The sequence below is a fragment of the Mauremys reevesii genome, linkage group 1, assembly GCF_016161935.1.
Source record: "Mauremys reevesii isolate NIE-2019 linkage group 1, ASM1616193v1, whole genome shotgun sequence".
Lineage (NCBI taxonomy): Eukaryota > Metazoa > Chordata > Testudines > Geoemydidae > Mauremys > Mauremys reevesii.
The window spans coordinates 259,473,807-259,496,842 of NC_052623.1; the positions used below are offsets into that span (position 1 = coordinate 259,473,807).

Here is a 23,036-nt window from a genome sequence, read left to right on the forward strand (position 1 = left end):
ACCCCAGCTTGCCAGAAACCAAGTGTTTATGTAGAGAAGCCCAGAGTTAATAGGGTGCTTGTTAGCTACAAAACTTCAGTTGTTACGGAGCAGGGAGAGCTCTTGCTGTGCAGGCAATGGCAGTCTTGCGCTCTCTCTCTCTCGCGCTCTCTCTTCCATATATTTCAGCTTCAGGGAGCAACATGTTGAACAACAAAGGGCATTTTAAAAATGTTCTGCTCGGTTGTATGGCCTAGTTCCTTTCTTGGAAAAGCTCACTGGGTGTGTGGTGGTGGTGGGGGGGGTTGTTGCGGTGTGGGGGAGGCATGGCAGTCAGAAAGTAACGTATATTTCTGGCGAAGACTTTACATGTTCAACCAGAACACAAGTTGTGTTCCTTCCCATCGTCCAATGAGAAAACAAGGAGTCCCCTTTATGACTTCTTGTAAATTGTCTGAAAAATTCCAGGTTCTTTGTGCAAGATTTCTTGTGCCATCCGAGTTTGTTTTAGCCATGTTGGGCCATATGTTGAAGACGTGATGGCTCAGCTCCAGCCAGCGACCTACCTCTGCAAGTTACTTTCTGTGGGTCCCTCTACAGTGTGGTCGCCTGGTTGACTTTGCACAACTCCATGACCTTTCCACTAATGGTAGATAACAATTAATGCAATAATATGAAACACACACTTCTCTACCAGTACTTGAATATTCCCTACACCTCAGTGATAAAGTTAGTAGGATGGCTTTAAGTGTGAAACTCTCTGTTCAACTGCCAAGCACACTGTTGATCAAGCTTTATGATCTTAGAAAATTTTGGTTGGTTCATCTTAAAGATTTGCTTTCACATTAGCTTCTCAATATTCCACTTGACTACATCAGCTTCTTTGTGTATAATGCAAAACAAATACCTAATATATAAACACCTTTTTGTTAGAGTAGTTGTATATATCTTATTGATCACATTTCTATTTAAAATAAACAGCATGGGCCAAACTATTTGCATTGGTTTGTGGTCAGGTTGCTTACACTACAAAACTTCCTTGAACTGAAGGGGTCTACTAAAGAATGCTTTAGACAGTTCTATCAGATAATTAAGCTTTTTAAATGTTAATTGACACCTTTTTAGATTTCCTATCTCTAGTAATAAAATTATACCTTCGGAATTTATATCAAATAACGTAGATCTACAGTGTGTTCATTACAAATGTATAGATATAAAGCATATAAAATAGAAGGAATTTTACTTAGGCCTGGTCTACACTGTGGTATGGGGGGATCGATCTAAGTTAAGCAACTTCAGCTACATGAATAACGTTAGCTGAAGTCGACGTACTTAGATCTACTTACTGGGTGCCTTCACTGCGGTAAATTGATGGCTGACACTCTCCTGTCAACTTCGTCTGCGCCTCTCGTCCTGGTGGCGTACCAAAGTCGAGGGGAGAGTGCTCGGTGGTCAATTTATTGCATCTATTCTAGACGTGATGGATCGATTGCTGCCCGTTGATCCAGCAGGTAATGTAGATAAGCCCTTAGCAAGAGTTTATGGTTAAACCAAGTTAGTTTAGCTTTTACACAACCTATATATCTTGTCTATGAAACACAGAAACAGTATGTGCTGTTTGATATGTTTTAAAAGCTTAGGCCTAAATTAAGCCAGGGATTCTGGCCTGTCTCTTGAGATCTATAATGTTGTTGTTAATTATTTATTCCATATTTTCTGTGTCATCACTAGACCAGTCTATGGCAAGCATTTTGAAGGTTTTCATCATGGTAGAATATTTATGCTGCATTCCAGTTTATAGGTAAGGTAATAATTGGAGAGATACCAATCTCCTAGAACTGGAAGGGACCTCAAAAGGTCATCGAGTCCAGCCCCCTGCCTTCACTAGCAGGACCAATTTTTGCCCCAGATCCCTAAGTGGCCCCCTCAAGGATTGAACTCATAACCCTGGGTTTAGCAGGCTAATGCTCAAACCACTGAGCTAGCCCTCCCCCTTAGAAACTAGTTCTGTTGCAACTGTGTTTAAAAACTATTCCTGGTCATGTGGACAAGGCTTTAAAATCATTAAGTCTTCCTGGAAAACTTAGACTATTTTTCAGCTGAGGAACAGTTCACTTTCTAGTATTTGTCACACAATTTCTGTACTTCATTTTTTTCCTTTTTCTTTTCTTTTTACTGCTGTAAACACATACATGTAAACTGGCTCTGTAAGGCTTCAGCTACTTCTGAAGTGCAGGCCAAATCCTGGCCTTTCTTCTACTTTAGTTCTGCTGCCGCTGCATTCCTCCAATTATGTGATTCTGCTGCACGTTGAAGGTGGGAAGGGTCCGGATATGAAGCACCCAAGAATAGATCTGAACTCTGTGGGTTCTCCCTGCGGTGGAGGAGAATTTGGGATGGAAGAAGATGTCATAGTGATGAGCACGTATAAATGTCAATGGATTGTGATCCTTGTGGATCTACTCCCCCTGCCTGTCCCTGAATACGTGAGCTGCAACCTGAGTGGAGCCCTGCTGTGCCCTTACCTTGCAGTAAGCAGTCACCAAGTAGCTCTGCTCCCTGACTGCAGAGGAGTCCTTCCCCCTTTTACCTCCCCTCAACCTTCTCGGGCATTTGACTGAGAGGAACAGAACTTGCCCCTCTATGAAGTCACATACTCCTGACTGACATCATAGTACTTTTCATACCAACCAGATGTTGTGTCATTCAGCAGAGGACTGTGAGTAGAGATGGAAAAATAAGTCTCCTATTAACTCTTCAGTAAACATGTTTCTCATGCAAATGACTCTTGTAACGAAGAGGTGAGGGAAGAGGAATACTGAAAACAGGCCCTATAAATAGAATGTTTCTCAAAGTTTTCCACAAGGCATCAGCTGGATCTTTGAGACAAAGTGTCTTTTGGGAAATTAGCAACTTGACTATGGTATCACTGTAAATACCTTGTAGCGAATGGGCATGTGAGGCATGTTCCAGGTGAGCGTTGGGATTAGTGTTGTACGACTTTCCCTCTATCTGAGTGAAGATGCCAAGTTAAAAACTTTAGCAAGAAACAGGTGCAGAGGTGTAAAAATGCGGTGCCCAACAACAATCAAACTACTTGTTTATTCATTCTTTTCCAAATGGGATGCGGATTTTAAAAATCCATTTTATTTCATTGTGTGTGTTTAAGAACAAATACATCCCATCCTCCTCCAAGCATGATCCTGGAAAGTTCCATTGAGCTTCTAAAAATAATCAAGCAAGATCTGGGTCCAGCTCAGTATTGACTGAACTCAACACGAGTTTTGCCATTGCCTTCATCGGGAGAAGCATCAGGTCTACTGTGGGCAACTATATGCGCTCTTTAACAAAGAAGTGCAGTAAAGTCAAAATATCTAATGTCTCACTCTCAAGATTTGTGACTAATCATCCTCCTTTTTAAAGATGCTTTTAAGAAATAGTCCATATAAACCAAGGTCCAGCGAGATCAGTGCTATTTGGGATCAGTGCGTGCCCAGTGATTGATCCTTCATGTCTCCAGTCTTGAATTGTGATGCAATTGTTTTCAGACAACTTGCCAACAGCAAATGGGCAGAGCTATTATTGACCCAGAGTAGCATCTGTAAGCAATGGCATTATTAATACAATAAGCAAAGTTTTCTGTGAATTACTGTGCTGCTCTGTGGAGCTGATGAGCTGGTTAACACCTTTTACTTATTTTGTAAGGATCCAGAGCTGGAAAGGAATTAATGTAGTTGTGAAGCACTGAGAACTAAAATAGCAGTGATTTCAGTTATAGTAGAGCCAAATCATCTTAAAATTAAACTCTATTGCGTTAGAGATTTTTACTTTTCTGATACCTATATTCTTAACCTCTCTGATAAGAGAAGGAAATGTAATACGGTGATATTGGAGAAGCCTCACACATTATATCTAAGCTGTTATCTCAGGGGGCTGTATAAGAAGAAACTACTTTTCGTCTTGTATGTTATGGGAATCCAATGAGCAGAATGTCTAGTTCTTAAGGTTACTAGATAATTTACAAATCTAGTTCTCTTTGGGAATATTTTAATTTGCATAACTTTCAAATAGGTTGTGTGCGATATCTATTTTTTCTTTAAGTAATAACAAAATATGTTGGATGTCCCTAGGGACCAGGAATCTCATGGATGGTGGAGGATGCCTCTCACTTGAAAGTCACTTTTAACTATGGCTCAAACCATTAGTGATTTGAAATTCACTAGCATCTGATAGCTTATGTATAAGTAGTTGTGTGCCCATCATAGAGATGCCCCCTAGTTTCAACTCTGCTTACTGTCTAATCTGAGATACCCAGGACTGAACTGGCAGGGAAGCAGAATTACCCTTTTCCTTCTTGAGATGGTTGTTCCAGTCAGGGTTGAGTCATCGAGGGATGCTAGAGGATGCTTGCGCTGTTGTTGCGCCTCTCCTATGGACAGCCCATTTCCAGGGCTGCCTATTGAGCAATTTTCCCATGCATCAGTAGTATGTTGCCAGATTGTTCACATTTTAAAGGAACTTTTCTATTTTTATTTCTATTTACAGAGTACACTGGCTTCACTGAGGGGTTTATTTTTTTTTTCAAATCTATTCCACATACGCGTGATATATTCCCTCTTTTATTTTTCCCCCTCCTGCTGCAAACCTATGGGCCAGCTCTGATGTCTCAAGCAGCGGCTGTGTAAATATTTATTAATGCGACCGTCATCAAGGCGAAAAAAAAAGTTGCTTCATCCCATTACGCAGGAAACCCTTAACTTCTGCCTCTCTCTGAGGGTGCAGTCAGTGAGAACAGGAAAGGTTCATAATTAGAGTTGGTTTGACAGACTTTGCTCTCTTGGTTCCTGTTTCACTACAGACTGTCATTCATGTAACTGGCAGGTTTTATCTGTTATTGAGGAGACTTCCCCATCAACCTCAAGCCCAGCATTGTGTAGTGAAGGAAAATGGAGCTTGCAGATCTCTTGAAATTTGTCTTCATGGAAATCAATGGAACAACTGTAACAGTGGCTCTGCTGGTGATCCTCCTAGTGTTACTCTATTGGTAAGTGTATTCATACTAATATGAGACCTATGTAATACTGAAAGCCAGCCAAAAAATTAGCTCCAGGAGTAGATTCTCCTAGCAGGAATTCAGCACAAGTGTATCCTCTCAATCAAAATATCTTAGTGTTTTATTTTAAGAGTCTGGAGTGGAGGCAGATGCAGAGATTAAAGGAATAAAATAGACACTTGTTAGAAAGTCTTGTCAAATTTGCGAGAGAATTTTGTCTTTTCTATATGTTTTTTTTTAATTTATTTTTTTTAATTTCCCTATTAAAGTCTAGGTTTTTAGAGTAATTTCTGTAGAAACGTATCAAATTTCTGTTAATACCTCCTGGTTTCATCCCCATTAAGTTTCCATGTGAGAGATGTTGAAGGTGGTCAGATTTGAAAAGGAAAAAAGTATAATGTCACTTGCAGAGTCTCAATGGATCTTTTTCTCTCTTGATCTTACCCACTCCCTTTGCTTGGCTTTTCAACTCAAACCTACCAGCACTGTAAACACTACTTGAGTTCCCTTGCTTATTTTTTTTTCTTCACATTGAGTACATAGTAGACTGTTTGTCAACCTAATCATAAACATAGTAGGGGATGTGGAGGAGGCTTATAAAGTAGGAAAGAACTGGATTACAGTGGACAAAGAACCTTGCCTACGTGTGCTGATTATCTGTTAGGCAAATTAGCAATAGTTCAGTAAAAACAGAGATGGCAGTAGAGCTGTCCCTCAAATCCTCCCCACTCACCCCATCATCAACCATTGTTCTTTGTTTCTGTGTGTCCAAGGAAGAGATGACAGGAAAATATTAGGAAATCTAAGATAAATACAGTCTTTAGACCACCAGCAAAGATAAAGATAAAACACAGTAATAACACCGTAGTGTACTACAGACGTTTCTGTAGGTGTGTTAATGAGAGATGCTCGTCTGCATGTGCCTTGATTCTTGAATCTCTTAGGGCCTCATCCATTTCTATTTAAGTCAGTGGGGGTGGGGGAACTCCTGCTGACTTCAAAGAGAGTGAGGTTGGGCCCTAGGTGATTTGGCAGAATGTATTAAATAGATATGTTGGTGATCCAGTTTGGTTTAAAATAATAATTGACCGAAACCTCCTTTGAAAAGTTACAGTCCAACCCATCTGTTTTGTGGTCTGTTTTTTGAGATCCAGATAAATCGCCCTGAAGATTATTGCTGCAGCACACCCAATGTCCAGTGTGGATTGTGGTTTAAAAGCCACGATCTGGCCCATAATCATTACTAAAGCAAAACTCCCATTGACGTCAATGGGGATTTTGCCTGAGTCAGGAGTGCAAGATCAGGCCTGCACGTTAGTTCATGATGTTTAGACCATAGGACACTTTCAGCTGCAAGGAGGGGAACCCCAACTCCTAACAACTTAGGGAGATAGAAAAGGGTCTGGAGAGCCCCACTGGGGTGGGAGGTTGCAGGCAAAGCCACAATTACTGCTTGTTAACAAGCTTCCAAAAGTGCACAGTTCTGAGAAGTGCATGTATCTGCCATCAGGTGTGCATTTCTTAATATAATAAATCTACATGCTGACCCTGTCCAGTGTGTGTGCTTTTCAGGAATCCCTAACTCTCAGTTAAATCAAAAGCAATCATTTGTTCAGACTAAGGGCTTGTCTACACTTCCTGGGGGATCGACAAGTGACAATTGATGCGGATGGCGATTGATTTAGTGGTTCTAGTGAAGACCTGCTAAATCAACCCCAGATCGCTATCCCGTCGACTCCTGTACTCCACCGGATTGAGAAGAGTAGGGGGAGTTGACGGGAGAGCGTCTCCCGTCGACGTCGTGTAGTGTGGACCCCGCGGTAAGTAGGTCTACACTACATCGACTTCAATTACACTATTCATGTAACTCAAATTGCGTAGTTTAGATCAAACTTCCTCTGTAGTGTAGACGAGGTCTAAGTCCTGGGCAAAATTCATTGCTGGCATCAGTAACCACATAACTCTGTTGACTTAATGAAGTCAATAGAATTGTTTCCTGTTTCGTCAGTCATGGATTTGACCCACAGCCTGTGCTGAAGTTCAGCTTTCAAGCTTCGTTTCTTTTGGGCATAGATTTATTTAAAAGAGTGTAGTTAGAATTGTTTGAAGCAAGAAAAGGGGGGGGGGGAATCGTTATTAGGTTAGAAATCAAGCATCCAGTGTTTTCCCCTGAAAAAATGCATGTTTTGTGACGTTATAAGCCTGTGGGAAAGAAGTTGGACTGAGTGTGCAGTTCTAACAATATGGTGCTTACTATCAGTGCAATTGCAATTATAACTCTTGCTGCTGATCTGTGGAGATGTATTAATACAAACGTAGATAATTAAAGGATACAGATGCCTGGAGGCCATTATTTCAATGAGAAGACAGTGTGTTTCTCAAACTTCTAGTAGAATGTGTTGGGCAACCTATCCGAGCTGTCTGGTGAAAGTTCACCTAGCGGACATAATCTTTTCACCATCCATTTGTTTATTTCATTAAAATGTAATGATTCAAGCTGTAGGGTTAGTGGCTTGAAATCCATCTGCAACCGTAAGAAGAGAAGTGGTTTCTGCTGTTTGTTAGAAGCCTATCAACCTTTTCCAACCTAGCTGCTATTTATAAGGAGTTGTTAGCTCTGCTGTGTGTTATAAAAACTCCTTCAGGGCTGAAACCTTGCAAGCAGGGAATTATTGAAAATAATACGCATATGGTTGCTAATAGAAATGTGTCCATAATTCTAGAGAGCATTTACTCGCTACATTCATGCGGCATATGCCATTGTGCAGCTCCTTTGTAGTGTCACTGCACATGGCTATGATGGCAGGAACAATTACGTAGTTAAGATTCCATGAATGTTTCCATCCTAAGCCCCTATTTTCATTTGCTTATAACTTTCTGAAATTTTCATTTTTCAGGCCTGACGTCTGCCTGAAGGTTCCTTTTTATTTGCTTGTTTAATTTTGAGTGAAAATGGTTCAGCCATTTTGCATGTAAGGAGTGGGAAATGATTGCAATGTATCTCAAACACCTCTTCAGCAGAAATGTATGATTTATGTTATAGTAATGCCTAGAGACCAGCCAAGATCGGGGCCCATTGTTCTAGGCACTGTACAAACAGAGCGTAAGAGTATGTCGGTACTGGCATAGCTACGTCACTGTAGCCCCATAATGTAGACACAGCCTACACCAACAGAAGGGGAATTGCCATCTCTGTAAGAACACCACCTCCCTGAGCGACAGTAGCTACGTTGATGGAAGCACTCTCCCATCAGTATAGCTGTGTCTACCCTGGGGGTTAGGTCAACATAACTATGTCAGTCTAGAGCGTGGTTTGTTTCATACCCCTCACCCCTGTTGACCTAACTTTCAAATGTAGACCAGGCCTAAGAGACAGCCCCGGGCTCTGAGAGCTTAAATCTAAATAAACAAGACAAGATAAAGAGAAGGTGGGGAGGAGAGGCAGGCAAAGTATAGGTGCCAACTCTGTGGTGCTCAAGCATCCACTGAAAAAAATAGGGGGTGCTCCGCACCCTCAGGGCTGAATTAATCTTTTGTGGGACCCGGACCATGTCCCTGCCCCCCAAAGTCCCTGCACACTGCTTGCATGGAGGGGATGGGGCAGAAAGGAGCACCCACCGGCAAGAACAAAAGTCAGCACCGGTGAGGCAAAGGGATATAAGAGCAGAGTGAATAATGTGATGCTGGCAAATGTTATGTTAGTTCTACAACTTTTTAAAAATCATTTTTGGAGGTTTGTTAGGGGACTAAGTAAACAGGCAGCTGGGGAGGGGAGAAGAGACTGGGGAAAAATTAGGAAAGGATGGAGGGCAGGTGGAGTCCGGCAGAAGTGGAGTGACTGTGAAGGAGGTAAGGCCAGGAGGGATTGGCCCAAGCAGCCAATCAGCACACGGAGGGTGACTGTCTAGAATAAAATGACTGATGACCTTACCAGTGTCTGGTGATCCTTGCTTCCTTGAGTCTTCTGAAGAAAACTGTTTTAGGTTTCACCGAGTCATGACCCTTTGAAAGTCACACTCTACACACACATTCCCCCCCCCTCCTTTTTTTTTGTTACATGAAGTTCCCAAAATGCACAGGTCCAATGTAAAACCTTTATCTCATTATGAAAGTACTCTCTGCTTTTTTTTTTTTAATTAAGTGGGTAACATTTATAGTGGCTATCATCTGTTACTATTTTTGTCCTTCATTTAGCAACCTGTGTTATTAAACCAATTCAATCTTTACAGTTTTACAAAATACAAAAAGGACTAATTTGGCCACATTTTCAGTGTTCATTTAGCACGTTGGGTGCTGAATTCTGTTGAAAACCTGGCCAAATGTCATAGAATGCTGTTGTGTGTTGAGCACACTTGAAAATCTGTCCACTTCTTCTCCCTCCATTTCTTTGATAACCAAAATGGATACTCTGATGAATTACAGTCTTTTTTTTTGTTCTGTGTTTGCACAACACCTAGCACAATAGGGTCCTGATCTATGACAAAGGCTCAAATAATTAATCATAGTAATTTATCAGAAAAGTTCCTCCTAAGCAGACTTTCCTCTTCCAGCTCCCAATGTGAAGACTAGCAGTCTATTCACTTAACCTTTCTGTGGCTGTTTCTCCTCATCTTCAAAATGGGGATAATAATATCTCAAAGGCTTAATTAGTATCTGCAGAGCCCTTTGATATGCTACAGTGAAAGATGCTCTAGTGTAGCTGTGCAAAGTAGTAGTATTCATTTTCATTTTAACTAGATGCTGAGTTGGGTCTCTCATGCTTGGCTGTGGGTGCAAACATCATTTTGTGGCCTTCCTTTTGCTGTCTGTGAAACTGTTGATAAAATGAAAACAGGAACACATCTTTTCTTTTAAAGTTTAATGTACCATAAGCTTTACATTATGAAGACGCTGTCACAGCTTTCTGACGCATGTGTTCAAACTAGATTTTTCAACTGCTTGTCTAAACAAACCTGATTTTTAGAAAATTGGAAGTTGAAGGGGAGGTGTGTTTGTGTATGTGAGAGAGACACACATTTGTCATTCCATGCTTAGCTTTTACCCATTGTGAAACAGGGACTTATGATTTCCTTGCCTGGTGCTGTAAAGCCAAATCATTCAAAAGGTATCAGTTTTACATGTAAAATTGTTTATTGCTTGTATGATACCTAGAGGCGCTGATCAGAGATCTGGTCTAGATAATGTCCACACATAATAAAAAGACAATCCCTTCCCCAAAGAGCTTACAGTTTGTATAAACTAGAGAATAATTGGAACTAGAACAGTTCTCTTAAACCCTCTCTGCCCCTGAATTTTAGGAGTTTGGAAAAGTTGAGAGTTGGATCAGCAATTAAACCTTGGTCTGGATTTGGATCAGAGTTCACAGCTGAAACCCATCTCTAACTGACCAATTTAGAACACTCAGACTTTGGGACAGCTTGGTTTCAGATATTTCAACCACTTAACATTGGGAATGTTTAGATCTGGGGTTCTGGTGAGATCCCAGAGAATACAGGTTTAAAAAAAAAATCAAATCCAAGCCCTAGTTTTGTAAAACCAAAACCCAGATTATAAGACTTTGCAAAACTTAAACCAAAACTGTGTGTCTCTTCTCACCCATCTCCAATAATGTGTAATCTAAAAGCTGGGTAAAAATGAATTGTATCATAACTTTATGATGATAAAACTGTAGTGCCTTGTGAAAGGTACCAGATCAATAGGACTGGAAACGGGGGTACAGTACTACATTATAAAAGCAGCAAAGAGTTCTGTGGCACGTTATAGACTATCAGACGTATTGGAGTATGAGCTTTCGTGGGTGAATACATCCGATGAAGTGGGTATTCACCCACGAAAGCTCATGCTCCAATACATGTTAGTCTATAACGGGGGTCGGCAACCTTTCAGAAGTGCTGTGCCGAGTCTTCATTTATTCACTCTAATTTAAGGTTTTGTGTGCCAGTAATACATTTTAACGTTTTTAGAAGGTCTCTTTCTATAAGTCTATAATATATAATTAAACTATTGTTGTATGTAAAGTAAATAAGGCTTTTTAAAATGTTTAAGAAGCTTCATTTAAAATTAAATTAAAATGCAGAGCCCCCCAGACCAGTGGCCAGGACCCGGGCAGTGTGAGTGCCACTGAAAATGAGCTCGTGTGCCGCCTTCGGCACACGTGCCATAGGTTGCCTACCCCTGGTCTATAAGGTGCCACAGGACTCTTTGCTGCTTTTACAGATCCAGACTAACATGGCTATCCTTCTGATTTACTACATTATACTTACCCACTGGATGCTGATGTCGTGTGGGCAGTGCCAGCTTCTTCTCACAACATCAGTCCTCATTAGCTGAAAGGCCTATCTCTGAACTGCCCTCTAGCCCTTAAGATCTGAATGGGCATGGAGATTAACTACTCTGCTAAGCCTGCCAGGAATTTGAATGTGATGGTTTTGAGACATGCACCCGTTTCCACAGAAACTGTATTGAGACTCCCTGTTTCATTTTTTTGTTACAACAGTGCTGTATCCCAAAAGGGTGAAAAAAGTCCCCTAGTATATCCTCAGGGATATTGCTGGTGTGTGTGCTGTCTCTTTGTGAGCTAAAGTATTCATACCGTATCTGGGTGTATTATGTTCAGTTTAAAAGGCAAAGTATGAGTTGCCCCTGTTGATGACTTAGTGAAATTACTGTCCTCAATAAGGGAGCTGCCTCATGGATAGCTGACTGGGAGAGGGAGTGAAAACTTTGAGGATGATACACTTCCCAGAGAAAGTTTCTGTAGGAATTGGACAAAGTCAAGAAAATATGATCAACCAAAGGGGAAAGGAAGAGAGAAAAGAGAAATTAAAATCTCAACACTTTAATTTTCCACCTAAAAATAAAAATCTTCGTTCTTGGGAGAGAGGAAAAAAGTGCTAATGGAAGGAAACTGTTTCTTGTCAGACTCTTTAAAAGGATGTCTTTGTGTGTGGGGTGTTTTTTAAATTTTGGTTTGCAGATGATATGAAATTAGGATCTAGTGACGCCTGCGATCTGTTTCTTTGAGTACAACAAACCCTATGATTTACTAAAGGACTAAACCCAGATAAAAAGCAATTTCACTTCTAAATAAATTCATCTTCCATCGTGGTATAAAAGGGGAAAATAATTACACTGCTTTAGTGGTGGTTTGCTTCCTCCTTAGTTAATCTTCTTTGGAGGCAATGGTGTTGTACTGCTTCTCTTTCAGGTCTTGCTAAAGTTTTGTTTTCTTAATGCAAAGGTGGCCAACCTGAGCCTGAGAAGGAGCTAGAATTTACCCATGTACAATGCCAAAGAGCCACAGTAATACGTCAGCAGCCTCCCCATCAGCTCCCCCCCGCTCCCAGCACCTTGCCGCACCTCCCGATCAGCTGTTCGTGGTGTGCAGGAGGCTCTGGGGGTGAGGAATGAGGGCATGGCAGGCTCAGGGGAGGGGATGGGAAGGGGTGGAGTGGGGGCAGGGCCTGTGGCAGAGCCAGGGGTTGAGCAGTGAGCACTCCCAGGCACATAGGAAAGTTGGTGCCTGTAGCTCCAGCCCCAGAATTGGTGCCTATACAAGGAGCTGCATATTAACTTCTGAAGAGCCGCCTGTGGCTCCGAAGCCACAGATTGGCCACCCCTGTCTTAATGCATGTTTGTTTCAAGATAACGTTCTTGAAAATATGAGCCAAATGTGAATTTATGTCCATTTCAATAAAAAGTACTAAAATTGTTTTCTGAAATTTATCAAATCAGATGTTAGGGCAAGGGGTTGGCTCTGAAACCTTCAAAGCAGTAGGAGTTCTACTGGCCGTTCCTACCAGTTTTTATGTATCAGTAGGGGTGGGAAAACTAGTTTGGATAAAACAAGAACTTGTGCAAATCAGGCTTTTAATCCAAAGATTGAAAGACTTTTGACCTCCCCTCCCCCGCCTGTTTTTTCCAAGTAATTTCCTTTTTTTCCCCCCACATAACGCTGCACTACTTTGTTCCTGTTTGAACCAAATGTGTTGAAATCCCCCAAGTGCAGGCTAACTTCAAGCCTTATGAGAGCATGCTTTTACAAGACTTCCAGCCCAGCTTCACAGATTCAAGGCACTCAATTAAGCATCCAAACTTTGGGCTGCTGGGAAGTGGTTTTCACTAGTAATAGGTGATCCAGCAGGAAACAGAAGTCTATTTAACATGCTAAGAGGCTAATGTAACATGCTGAGGACCTCCTGTTTGTGTAGTAGCAGCCTGAACCCAATTTGCATTCTGGTCCCTCCCTAAATTAGGTCTCTCTTGAAATCTGACCCTCTTTCTCCCATTCCATTCATGAATGACCAGCTACACAATGAATGACCTCAGCTTCTAGCCCACTGCAGAAGATGCTGAACACCTTGGGGGATTGGGGCCCCAAAACAGATCCTTTCTCTGGTTCTCCCATTACTAGTACTAATGGGCTGAGTGACCCACGTTTTATAATCTGGTAACCTCACAGAGCGTGGTTAACCCTATACTAGTAATCAGGTTGACAGGTGGTGGCTGGGTGGGAAACCCTTCCTTTTATCCTCATCTGGCCCTGTTGGCTGCTTTTCAGAGAATGGCTCTTAAATTGGAGGAAATGCTTTGTCTTGTTCAAAGGTTCCACCACATGAGCTTGCAAGGATCTGACTGAACACGAAATGTGGGCAAATTACCACTGAAGACAGAAAATCTTCGAACTCCTCATTGCTTCTGTCATACAGTCTTACATCAAGCAAATTTGGGTTTTCCACTAAAATGTCAAATATAATATGCTATTGGAACTGTGCAATGTGTGACTCACCCTCTGAGAAAACGAGTTGGCTCTGGATGGGCCAGACCAAGCTTTGCCTGAAAGGGAGCAGAGTAAACTAATGAATTCTGATTTGGAAGAGTGCCTGGCCCCTAATGACTAAATATCTTTAGTTCTGAAAACAAGGAAGATCTGATTATCTGGTATGAAGTTCTGTCACAATATTAATTTGTGCTGTTTTTTCTGAAAACAAAGATCTCTTTATTTTGGATGAGGTGGAAAAGGAGTTCCTTGAAATCATTTTTGTGGCTTCAGAGCAAAATACTTTTAGTATCGTCATAGGATAAACTATAAAGACCCTTTTTTATTTCTGATAAACCTGTGTGCTTCCTGAGTGCTGTGTAACGTTGATACCCTCTGTCACGGAGTCCCCGGGCGATGCTCTGGAACTGCTCCCCACAAAGCCAGTCAGGACTTTGGGGGAGCCTCCTCTCCCTCGGAGCAGACTGTCTTCAGGGCAAGAAGCTCACACAGCGTCACCTCCTGGGTCTCTCCTAGGAGCATTCAGCATGTGCCCCTCCATTTGCTTCCCACAGCGAGTCCGCCCAGGCGGGGTCCTGGGGAAGCCAGAGGGTCCTGCACCCCCACTTCGCAGTCAGACGTGACTCTTAGCCAGCCAGTAAAACAGAGGTTTATTTAGATGACAGGAACACGGTCCACAACAGGTCTTGCTGGTACAGACAACAGGACTCCCTTTAGTTAGGTCTGTCTGGGGCCCTAGGGAGGCCTGAGCCCTGTTGGGAGGCCCGAGCCCTGTCGGGACTCCCCTCCATTTTCCAGCCAGCTTCCAAAAACTACCAACCCCCCTCCAGCCCCTCCTCTCTGGGCTCTTTCTCTTTCCTGGACCAGGAGGTCACCTGATCTCTTTGTCTCCAACACCTTTAGCATCTCCTTGCAGGGGGGAAGGGCTCAGGCCATTAGTTGCCAGGCAACAGAGGGTCGGCCAAAGCTGAGGCCCCCCCACAGCATTCAGAGGAAACATTAAAAACAGTCCCACTTCCTCTCACCCTCATTTCTCTCCTTAAAGGTGACATTCAGAGGACCAGCACAAGATCTAGGGACCATTTTAAGCCCTCAAAATAGGGCTTAAGTAGCGCATAGGCCTTGAGTTGACTTTCTGCATAGGAATGAATTGCACCATATTAGTGTCAGGTCAAAAAATCCATACTTGGGTTGTTTAGTCTTATGTAAATAAATAAATAAAAAGGACACTTAAATTATTCAGGCATAAAGTTTGATTTAGAGTAGGGAGATTGGTTCTAATTGTGCACTGAGGGTTGTCCTGTAGAAGACGTTAGATCTTGGGACTCTGCTGGAAAACTTTTAGAGCTCAGGTGGGAAACAGCCCTCCAATGCTGTAAAGTGAGTTAAATCAAACAAAAAGGTCACGATTGCTGGATCACCCCGGCACAAGCTGACTGCGGCTTGGCTGCTGGCCTTCATTTCTGGTGAGCAGGCATGTGACTGCAGAAACTGCCCACAGCCATTGCTCCACTGTGGGCTTGGATCTGGGCTGGTCTAGCTTTGGCAGGGCCAAGTTTCACAAGAGACAAGTTGACTCAATTCCTTTTTCAGGAAGCTTCTGCTACTGGGGCTTCTGTGGAGCCCCTACCAGATTGCACTGGGAGTAGGGAGACCTGGATTCTGTTCCTGTCTCTGCCACTAGCCTGCTGTGTGGCTTTGGGCAAATGACTTGCCTCTCTTTGCCTGTTTGCCCTCTGTCTGTGTTGTGTATTTGGGCTCTTGGGGGCAGTGACTGTCTGTCTGTGTCTGTATAGTGCCTAACATAAAGAGAGTCTGGGTTGGGGCCTCTACGCACTATTGCAATGCAACTAATAAGCTGTTTTAAAGACGTTGCTTTCCCCTGGCTGAACCCCAGGGGGGAAGGGGCTCTGGTGCTAGGAGGGAGTGCAGAACACTCCCTAGCTTGAAGTAATTATAGCAACCAAATGCTTTATAGTTTTGTTCAAGGGCTTTCTGCACCCCCGCTCTAAAAATTGTTCTGGTGCCCCTGCCAAAGAGAGGATATTGGTAGCACCACTGCCTGCCTCCCTCCCTCCCCTGGAATAAATACCTCCCTTCCCCTGGTTCAGTTGCCCTCATTCAAGGGGTATAGATCTGCAATTTAAATTATTTGAAATACTCTGGGCCAAACTCTCCTCTGGCCTAACTCCACTGATTTTAAACGGATTTAATCCAGCAGGCAATTTGGCCTTGACTGACCAGACTTTCTGAGAAGTTGAACAGTAAACATAAAAATTCTCCCTGTGCCATTCCTCGCCTCATATGTATTCCAGAGTGTTCTATCAATGGCAACTTTTATTTTCCCCTCCACCCTCTCAAACTTTTTAAAAATCCAGCTATGGACCCTCATAAATAATGTTTCATTCTCTTTTTTTTTCTCTCTCTCTGCTGGCTCAGCTGCAGTTAGCTAGTGCTTTCCACAGGCCTGGGTACCCCTCTCAGAGAGAAGTGGAAGTAGGTAATTGTGCAGTATTTGATAGACCTGCTTGAAAATTACTGGTGAAAACTTCCTTGAGGGTGCAAAAAATGGCTGTTTGGACAAATGTTAGTGAGAATTTTCATTTTTGTAAAAAATCTTGGGGTACATTTGTTGAAAAATGATTTTTTTAACAAAAAACAAATTTTCTCTTTTTCAAGAAAACCTGAAAAACTTTGAAAATGGAAATGTTTTGCTTTCCTCTAAGTTTTTGACAGAAAACAAAATACATGTTTTGAGGGTCTCTAGTGTATGATAACCATGGATGAATAGGCAGCAGAAGGAGCGCAAAGTAATTTTATTTTATAGGTCCTATTAAAAAGAATTTCACTTTATTTTTTGTTTTTAACTTTCCTAGGAACAGAGAAGACTTAAAGAATAGATATTTCAGGCCCAGTTCTCCAGGGCCATGCACTTTGTGTCATTATTTACATCGGTGCAATTTCTGTTCTGATCTGGTAGCATTTTACACCCACTTTCTGTGGATGTAAATGACAATATAGAGTGCAGGACAATGGCAAACCAAGGCATTGGTATTTGCGTGGTGGAGTGTACCCATTGGTTATAACTGTGGTAACCCCCCACATCCTCCCCATCCCTGATGTCCCCCCGCCCTTCCTCTCAGTTCCCTGGAAAATTCAGTAATGTAAGGGATAGATTTGGAAATGATCAGTAGGCAGGAAGGGTACAAAGAGGGTTATTGGGGCTAAACAAGTTGGCTGGGTAATGACAGGGTGATTGTTCTTGAATGGGGTGAGGAGGAAGAGCAGCGTAGACATGATCATATGGGGAAAAGTCAAAAGGCTGTGTGGAGAGGAGGGAGGGAAGATGCTGATTGAGGATGGAGGAGTGAATCACATGGCTAGTTGTGAAGGAAGCACTGGACAGCTGGGAGTGGCTGCAATCCAATATAGTCCACACGTATGATGCTTTTTTATCCCAAAAGAGCTTTTTTGTAAATACTCTCTTGATAGAGATGTAACAAGATATAGATCTTTACCTAGAGGTTTACTGTATGGGATGTGAGAGAGACATTGCAATGCAACCACCTCAGGGATGGAGGAGCAGCAAGCCGATAGCATGCTGCATGACAGTGGTTGAGAGGAGGAACTGTGGCCAAGGATGGTGGTGCCTTACTCCTGTTCTGGGGGCTGGGGGACTTCATGTGATCTTTAAAGTTTACAGAGAGCAAATGGGACTTCAGTTTGGCCTGAAAGGTTTGTGTCAAGCTGTAACAAATGAGTCCACGTTGAGTTTTACACAATATATCTGCATCTATGGTTTTTAATTGTGTATCCCTGAAGGGCCTTGCCCCAGAGCTGTGCTTGTGACCTCTATACTTTCACGTTAATGGAAGTGCCAGTGAACTAGAATAATTAGCAATGCAAAGCAGAATGAAAATCACAATTTTTAACTCTAAGGCGTCTGAGTTAGATACCCAACTCCCATTGAATTTCAAAAGGATTTGTGTGCCAACTTTCTTAGGTTCCTTTGACAAATCTCGGTCCAAATGCATACACCAATGGTAACTTGCAACCTTATATCTATCTAAAGTCAGAGCACTGTAAAGACACTATTTGTTTTGTTTGTTCAGCTGGCCAGAGGCATTCAAAGAAAAGGAAAGTGACAAATTGTCAGGAACTTGCTTAGGTAACAGAATCTTTGCTAATCGGATCACAGTATAAGTTTTATAGTAGGAAAAATGGAAACTGTTTTTTTGTGTACTGGTGGATTTTGAAAAGACCAGTGGGATACAGTTTGTTCTAGATTGTTACACCTTTCTGTGAAAGTCTTGGGGGAACTGTAACTGAACCAAACATTTTCTCAAGAGGCATGTTGGACCCAGAGCTCTGGTTGAGAGACACAGGCACAGCTGTGGGAGAGTAAAAACTTAATAATTCAGGAAAAAACCTACAGCTATTCTGAAACTAAATGAGGAGGCAGCTAGTGTTGTTCAGATGTCTCCTTTTCCAGGGTATTTAATGTAGATATTACCATTAGGTCTGCTTTCTTTCCTATTTGTTTCTAATACATAATGCTTTTGCTTAATCTAAATAGAACTGGTGTTGACTTGTATCTGGGGAAATGATTGGTTGATGATCTCAAATAAAACTGAACTCTTCCCCCTGCAGAGAGGGAGAAGGTGAGATCCTGTATATGAGTCACAAAGGAGGGAGAAGGCTGTGGTCTTCCCCTGGAGCAGTGCCATAGAGGGATTTTGGGGATATATTGTGTGTACAAGATGGTCAAATAATCCAGGGCGCTATAGCACCTACAACCAAAAAACCGTATGGAAATTAGCATATTTACCATGGAAACATTAAGGTCTACGTTGATCCTGTTGTTGGGATTCAAACCTACAGGGCTAGGGGTTTGTAGTATTTCAAACCGTATGCTTTGTCCACTAAACCATCTTCTCAGTGTTTAGTGATAGGTTTGTAATCAGAACAGAGTCCCTGACTATTAAGGAAATGGAGAACTCCTCCTTAAGGGGCTTGTTAATAAACTGTTTCCTCTGAAGGACCCTTTTCTATTTAATTTTGACATTTTTAGGGATTCTACACAGCCACCTCTTCCGCTCCCCCTCCCCCTTGTTTACGTTCCTAAGCGAGAGTATCACCAAGCAGTGAGCTCTGTGCCATGGCAGCATTTTATATTTTGAGCAGAGATAAAAATCTCATTTCTTCTATAAACAAAACAAATCAAGAGATGGTGCCCCAGAGAACCATTTCTCTGTAGCCATTTTCCTCCAGCTGCTTTCTATTCCATGCAGTTTGCAATGCACCATATGAAATACGCATGTGCCTGCCTGTGTGCGTGGAACGCAGGTTTCCTCCAGACAGCAGTCACTGCTGCTCCATCATAAACACTGATTTTTACAGTGCTGTAATAAGAAGATTACTAATAGAGCTGAGATGTTTAGTTATTTAGCAATGAGAGACAGCAAGAGCACTGCAGTCACGGGCACTTTGTCTTCACTGTGAATAGTTTGGGTTATACATGGGGATGGGAGAGGGTGGCAAATATTGGGGTGCATTTTCACTGAAGAGGGACCAAGCTCTCTTGCTGACAGCTAGCTAGCTACCTTGTGGGTGGTTGCTGGATATATTTCCCCTACCCACACTTGCAGGTCTGCCAGTTTCTTTAGTAGGGACTTGATGATTCCACTCAGACCTGGGACTCCAGCAATCTAGAATTCTCTTCATTCACTGCACTGCTGTGTTTGCCTCAGAATGAGGCTCGATAAGACAAAACCAAGATGGTGACTGCAGCAAGCATAAACTGATAGTTGTGAGACAGGGTTCAAATCTGCTGAGTTCTCTAAATGTCACTCCTTCTCACTAGATGCTTCCCCTCTATTAATATCCCTTGGCCCTCTGCATTAGTAAGGAGTCTCTGAGACTTAGTGGGTCTCAAACAGTGAATCTGAAGGCCTCTCAAACTTGGCTCTGACTTTTTAATAGAACTGACTTTATCAATAGGGGGGAAAAAATCTTGCTACAGTAGTCAGTGACTCTAAAAAGCTCCTTTTACATTTGTATTTATTTCTGCAGTACATTGCTATGAATAGCCAGGAGAAAGAACAGAGATGGTCAGAGCTTTCTGCTTTAATCTAGACTCACTGGATTCTTAAGGCAAACTCACTGCACAAAGGGCTGGCCATATAATTCCTGGTAAATAGTGTTTGGTGGGTGAAACATCTAGAACTGCTTTACTAGGAACCCCAACTGTAGTGTTCTCAAATTATACCTGTTAGTCACCATCTTGGTTTTGCCTTGTCTAGCTTCATTCTGAGTCTTATTGTGTGGTACTGTGTGTAAAAGCTGCAGCATAGTACCTCAGCTTTGTGATATCAACAAAATTCCAATAAGGATTAGTATGAAACTCACCAGACTCAGCAAACCTTTAAAGGTTGGTCCATGTTATGTAATTGACCTGTTGCCAACAGCCATTGCCAACAAAGGGTCCCTCCCAAATTGTGGCTGAAAACATCTCTTACTGTGTTTGCTAACACCCATGTTAAGTGTGTCAAGCTCTTAGTGTAGACTAGGCCTGTGCCACTCTTGGAATTTGAATTCCAGTCTATGTAGATGAGAGGAGAGAGATTAGTGTGTCAACACTTCAAACATTAAGGCAGGGGTCCCCAATGCGGTGCCTGCCGGTGCCATGGCTCCCACCAGGGCATCTATATGTGCCCACATACTGGCCGGCAGACAAGCATCCGCCAAATTGCCGCCGAAAAGTGGCGTCATCAAGAGGCGTCGGCGCCAAAATGCCGCTGATTTTCGGTGGCATTTCGGCAGCAACGCCTCTTGATGTTGCCACTTCTCAAGGCATTTCGACGGATGCTTGTCCGCCGGCTACGGTCCTCAGTGGTTCCTTGACCGGCGCCCGCCACCCAGAAAAGGTTGGGGACCACTGCATTAAGGTCAAGATTTTTCAAAAGAACCAAAGTGTCATGCTGAGCTAAGTGTCATTTAGAATTGTTGGTTTTCTTTGAGACTTTTTGTGTCCGTTGTATAGCTGCTTGGGAGGATGAGAAACTTTCAAGAAAGTTTTCCTGGAAAATGTTATCCCTATTTTTTAATCGAAAAATTTCAGTTTCAACCTGCTCTAGTCAGGTTTATCAAAAGGCTAATAACATTGGGGGAACAAATTCATCTCTGTTGTAACTCCATTTAAAATCCTGGGGATGAATTTGGCCCAGTATGTTTAGATCCGTGATAAACAACACAAGAGCTGTTTTATGTCTGAGTGCTTTTGAAATCCCCACCCCCACTCGCTCCTCCAGTTTGACACAGACCTTTTCCTGCGAAAAAATGTGCTTAAACATAATATTGGTGTGATAAGAGGTAAATCCATAGAGAAGATGCACCATAAATCTCTCTTTCTCTGAGGTGCTTTTCACCAGTTTATGTAAATAAGAGGCCCCTGGTATTTTGGCTGTTTGCAGAATTGATGTGCTGCTGCAAAAATCACTCTTGTGTCAGGAGTGCTGACTGTGTGTGGCCATCTAGCTGTCCACACTGCTGTAATTTGGTGTAATTTTGATCCGTTGACTTCAGTGGGCCTATGACAGTTTACACCAGCCGAAGATCTGCTCCCAAATGCTTTAGGATCACGATAGTGTTCATTTAATGCATGGATCAGCGTTCATGTCTCACTCCCTGTCGGTACCTGGCCCAAGCCAAGGAAGCTAATGATCCAACCAGGAGAACAAATTCGGTGATGAATCCTCGTCACGTGTCACCTCAGCCACGTTGCGCATGTGCTAAGAAGAAGCGCATCTGCATTTGGCTTTGTCTGGAAATACAAGGGCTTTTGATTGACTGCAAGTATGCTGGCCAGTTTGGGAGGAATGACTTTGTGTTAAACTATATTGTTGTTTCAGTGGAATGCAGTTATCTTCATTTCCCATTCCAAGCTGTTCTGTGACATTACTGCATGCTGTTTGACAGTTGCCATGTTCCACTTCAGTGATGAGTGAATTGATTCATATATATCTGATATTTGTAAATTACATTGGCCTCCAGCTATATATGAATGCAAAGTCATTATCACTGCACAAACATTACAGCTTTTTGCAGGGGTTGGGTGGTTCAGTGTTGTCTTTGAGAAAGTTAGAATCTTTATCTTTGTGGCCTATGAGCAAATTGTGTTATAAAACACAAGGGATTTGGTAGAAGTTTGTGGAATCCTAATGAACTGACAATGAATTTTTTTTTTAAAGACACATTTTTTCAATTAAAAAAAAAAAGCTGTTAAAAACAACTTGGAACAACATTATGATACAGTAGTCCCTTGACACACAAGGGTAACTTTGGGTTAAACATATAAATAACACTGAAAAGACTATATTTAGCTCAAGGACAACCAAGAAGTGAAGGTCAAATAATAAAATGAAGCAGGGAAATTATAGCTCTCCTTGTTCTATTTTGCAATGTGCTATTTGGCAGCTGTGAAGGTACAAAACTTTGAAATTTTCTAACACAACTATTTCTGATTTGTACTTTAAATAAAGCAAGTAAGCATGAAGTGTAAGTGTGTGTGTGTGTGTGTGTGTGTGTGTGTGTGTGTGTGTGTACTTTTTGCTAAAAGCACAATGCTGAGACTTGTTGGAGCAAATCCAAACAGGAGCCTTAAAATGTTACAGAATTCCTGTAGGTTAGATATTAATAGATATTTGGAAGTCCTGATCAATATTATTTCCCCACTCTATCACTGAGTGTGCCTCAAATCAGCTCTGGAGAGATCACGCCTGGAGGTGAATGGATAATTCCATCTCCATCATCCTTCAATTTTTGGCATTTCTGCCAAGTAAGCCAAACTAAACCACGACTGCCCATTGCCACAGGATTCTTTGCTGCTTTTACAGATCCAGACTAACACAGCTACCCCTCTGATACTTGAGATCATCCACTCATTTCAAACAGATAATCAAAACAGTTGTAAAATAGTAACAACTTGAGGTCACCACTGACTCAGGCTGAAGTGGAGCTAATCACCCAGACAAGATGTCCTTTAAATTTAAACATTACAAGTGCACAGCTCAGTATTGGCTCATCACTGTAAATGCAAGTAAACTTACAGCCTGGGAAAGGCACCCTTCAGCTGGGTGATGATACTTTGATCCTTGATAAATGGAGCTAACCTCCCTGTTGTCATTTCAGGCAGAATACCAGGACGAGGTAAGAATTATAGAATCA

General features: G+C 42.2%; 1 protein-coding gene across 8 annotated transcripts in view; it reads left to right on the forward strand.

Moving 5' to 3' along the window:
- TBXAS1 (thromboxane A synthase 1) overlaps positions 1-23,036 on the forward strand; it is a 341,375-nt gene that overhangs the window by 19,352 nt on the left and 298,987 nt on the right. For 2 of the 8 annotated variants that reach the window (XM_039489900.1, XM_039489890.1), the window contains exon 2: positions 4,861-5,023. The exons of 3 other annotated variants lie outside the window; for them this stretch is intronic. In XM_039489900.1, coding sequence (XP_039345834.1) covers positions 4,926-5,023 — 98 coding nt within the window. In that variant the 5' untranslated portion in view covers positions 4,861-4,925. Of the gene's footprint in view, positions 1-1,730; positions 1,781-4,734; positions 5,024-23,036 lie in introns of those variants that run through there. 3 more of the 8 variants (XM_039489907.1, XM_039489881.1, XM_039489930.1) reach the window with 3 other exon arrangements.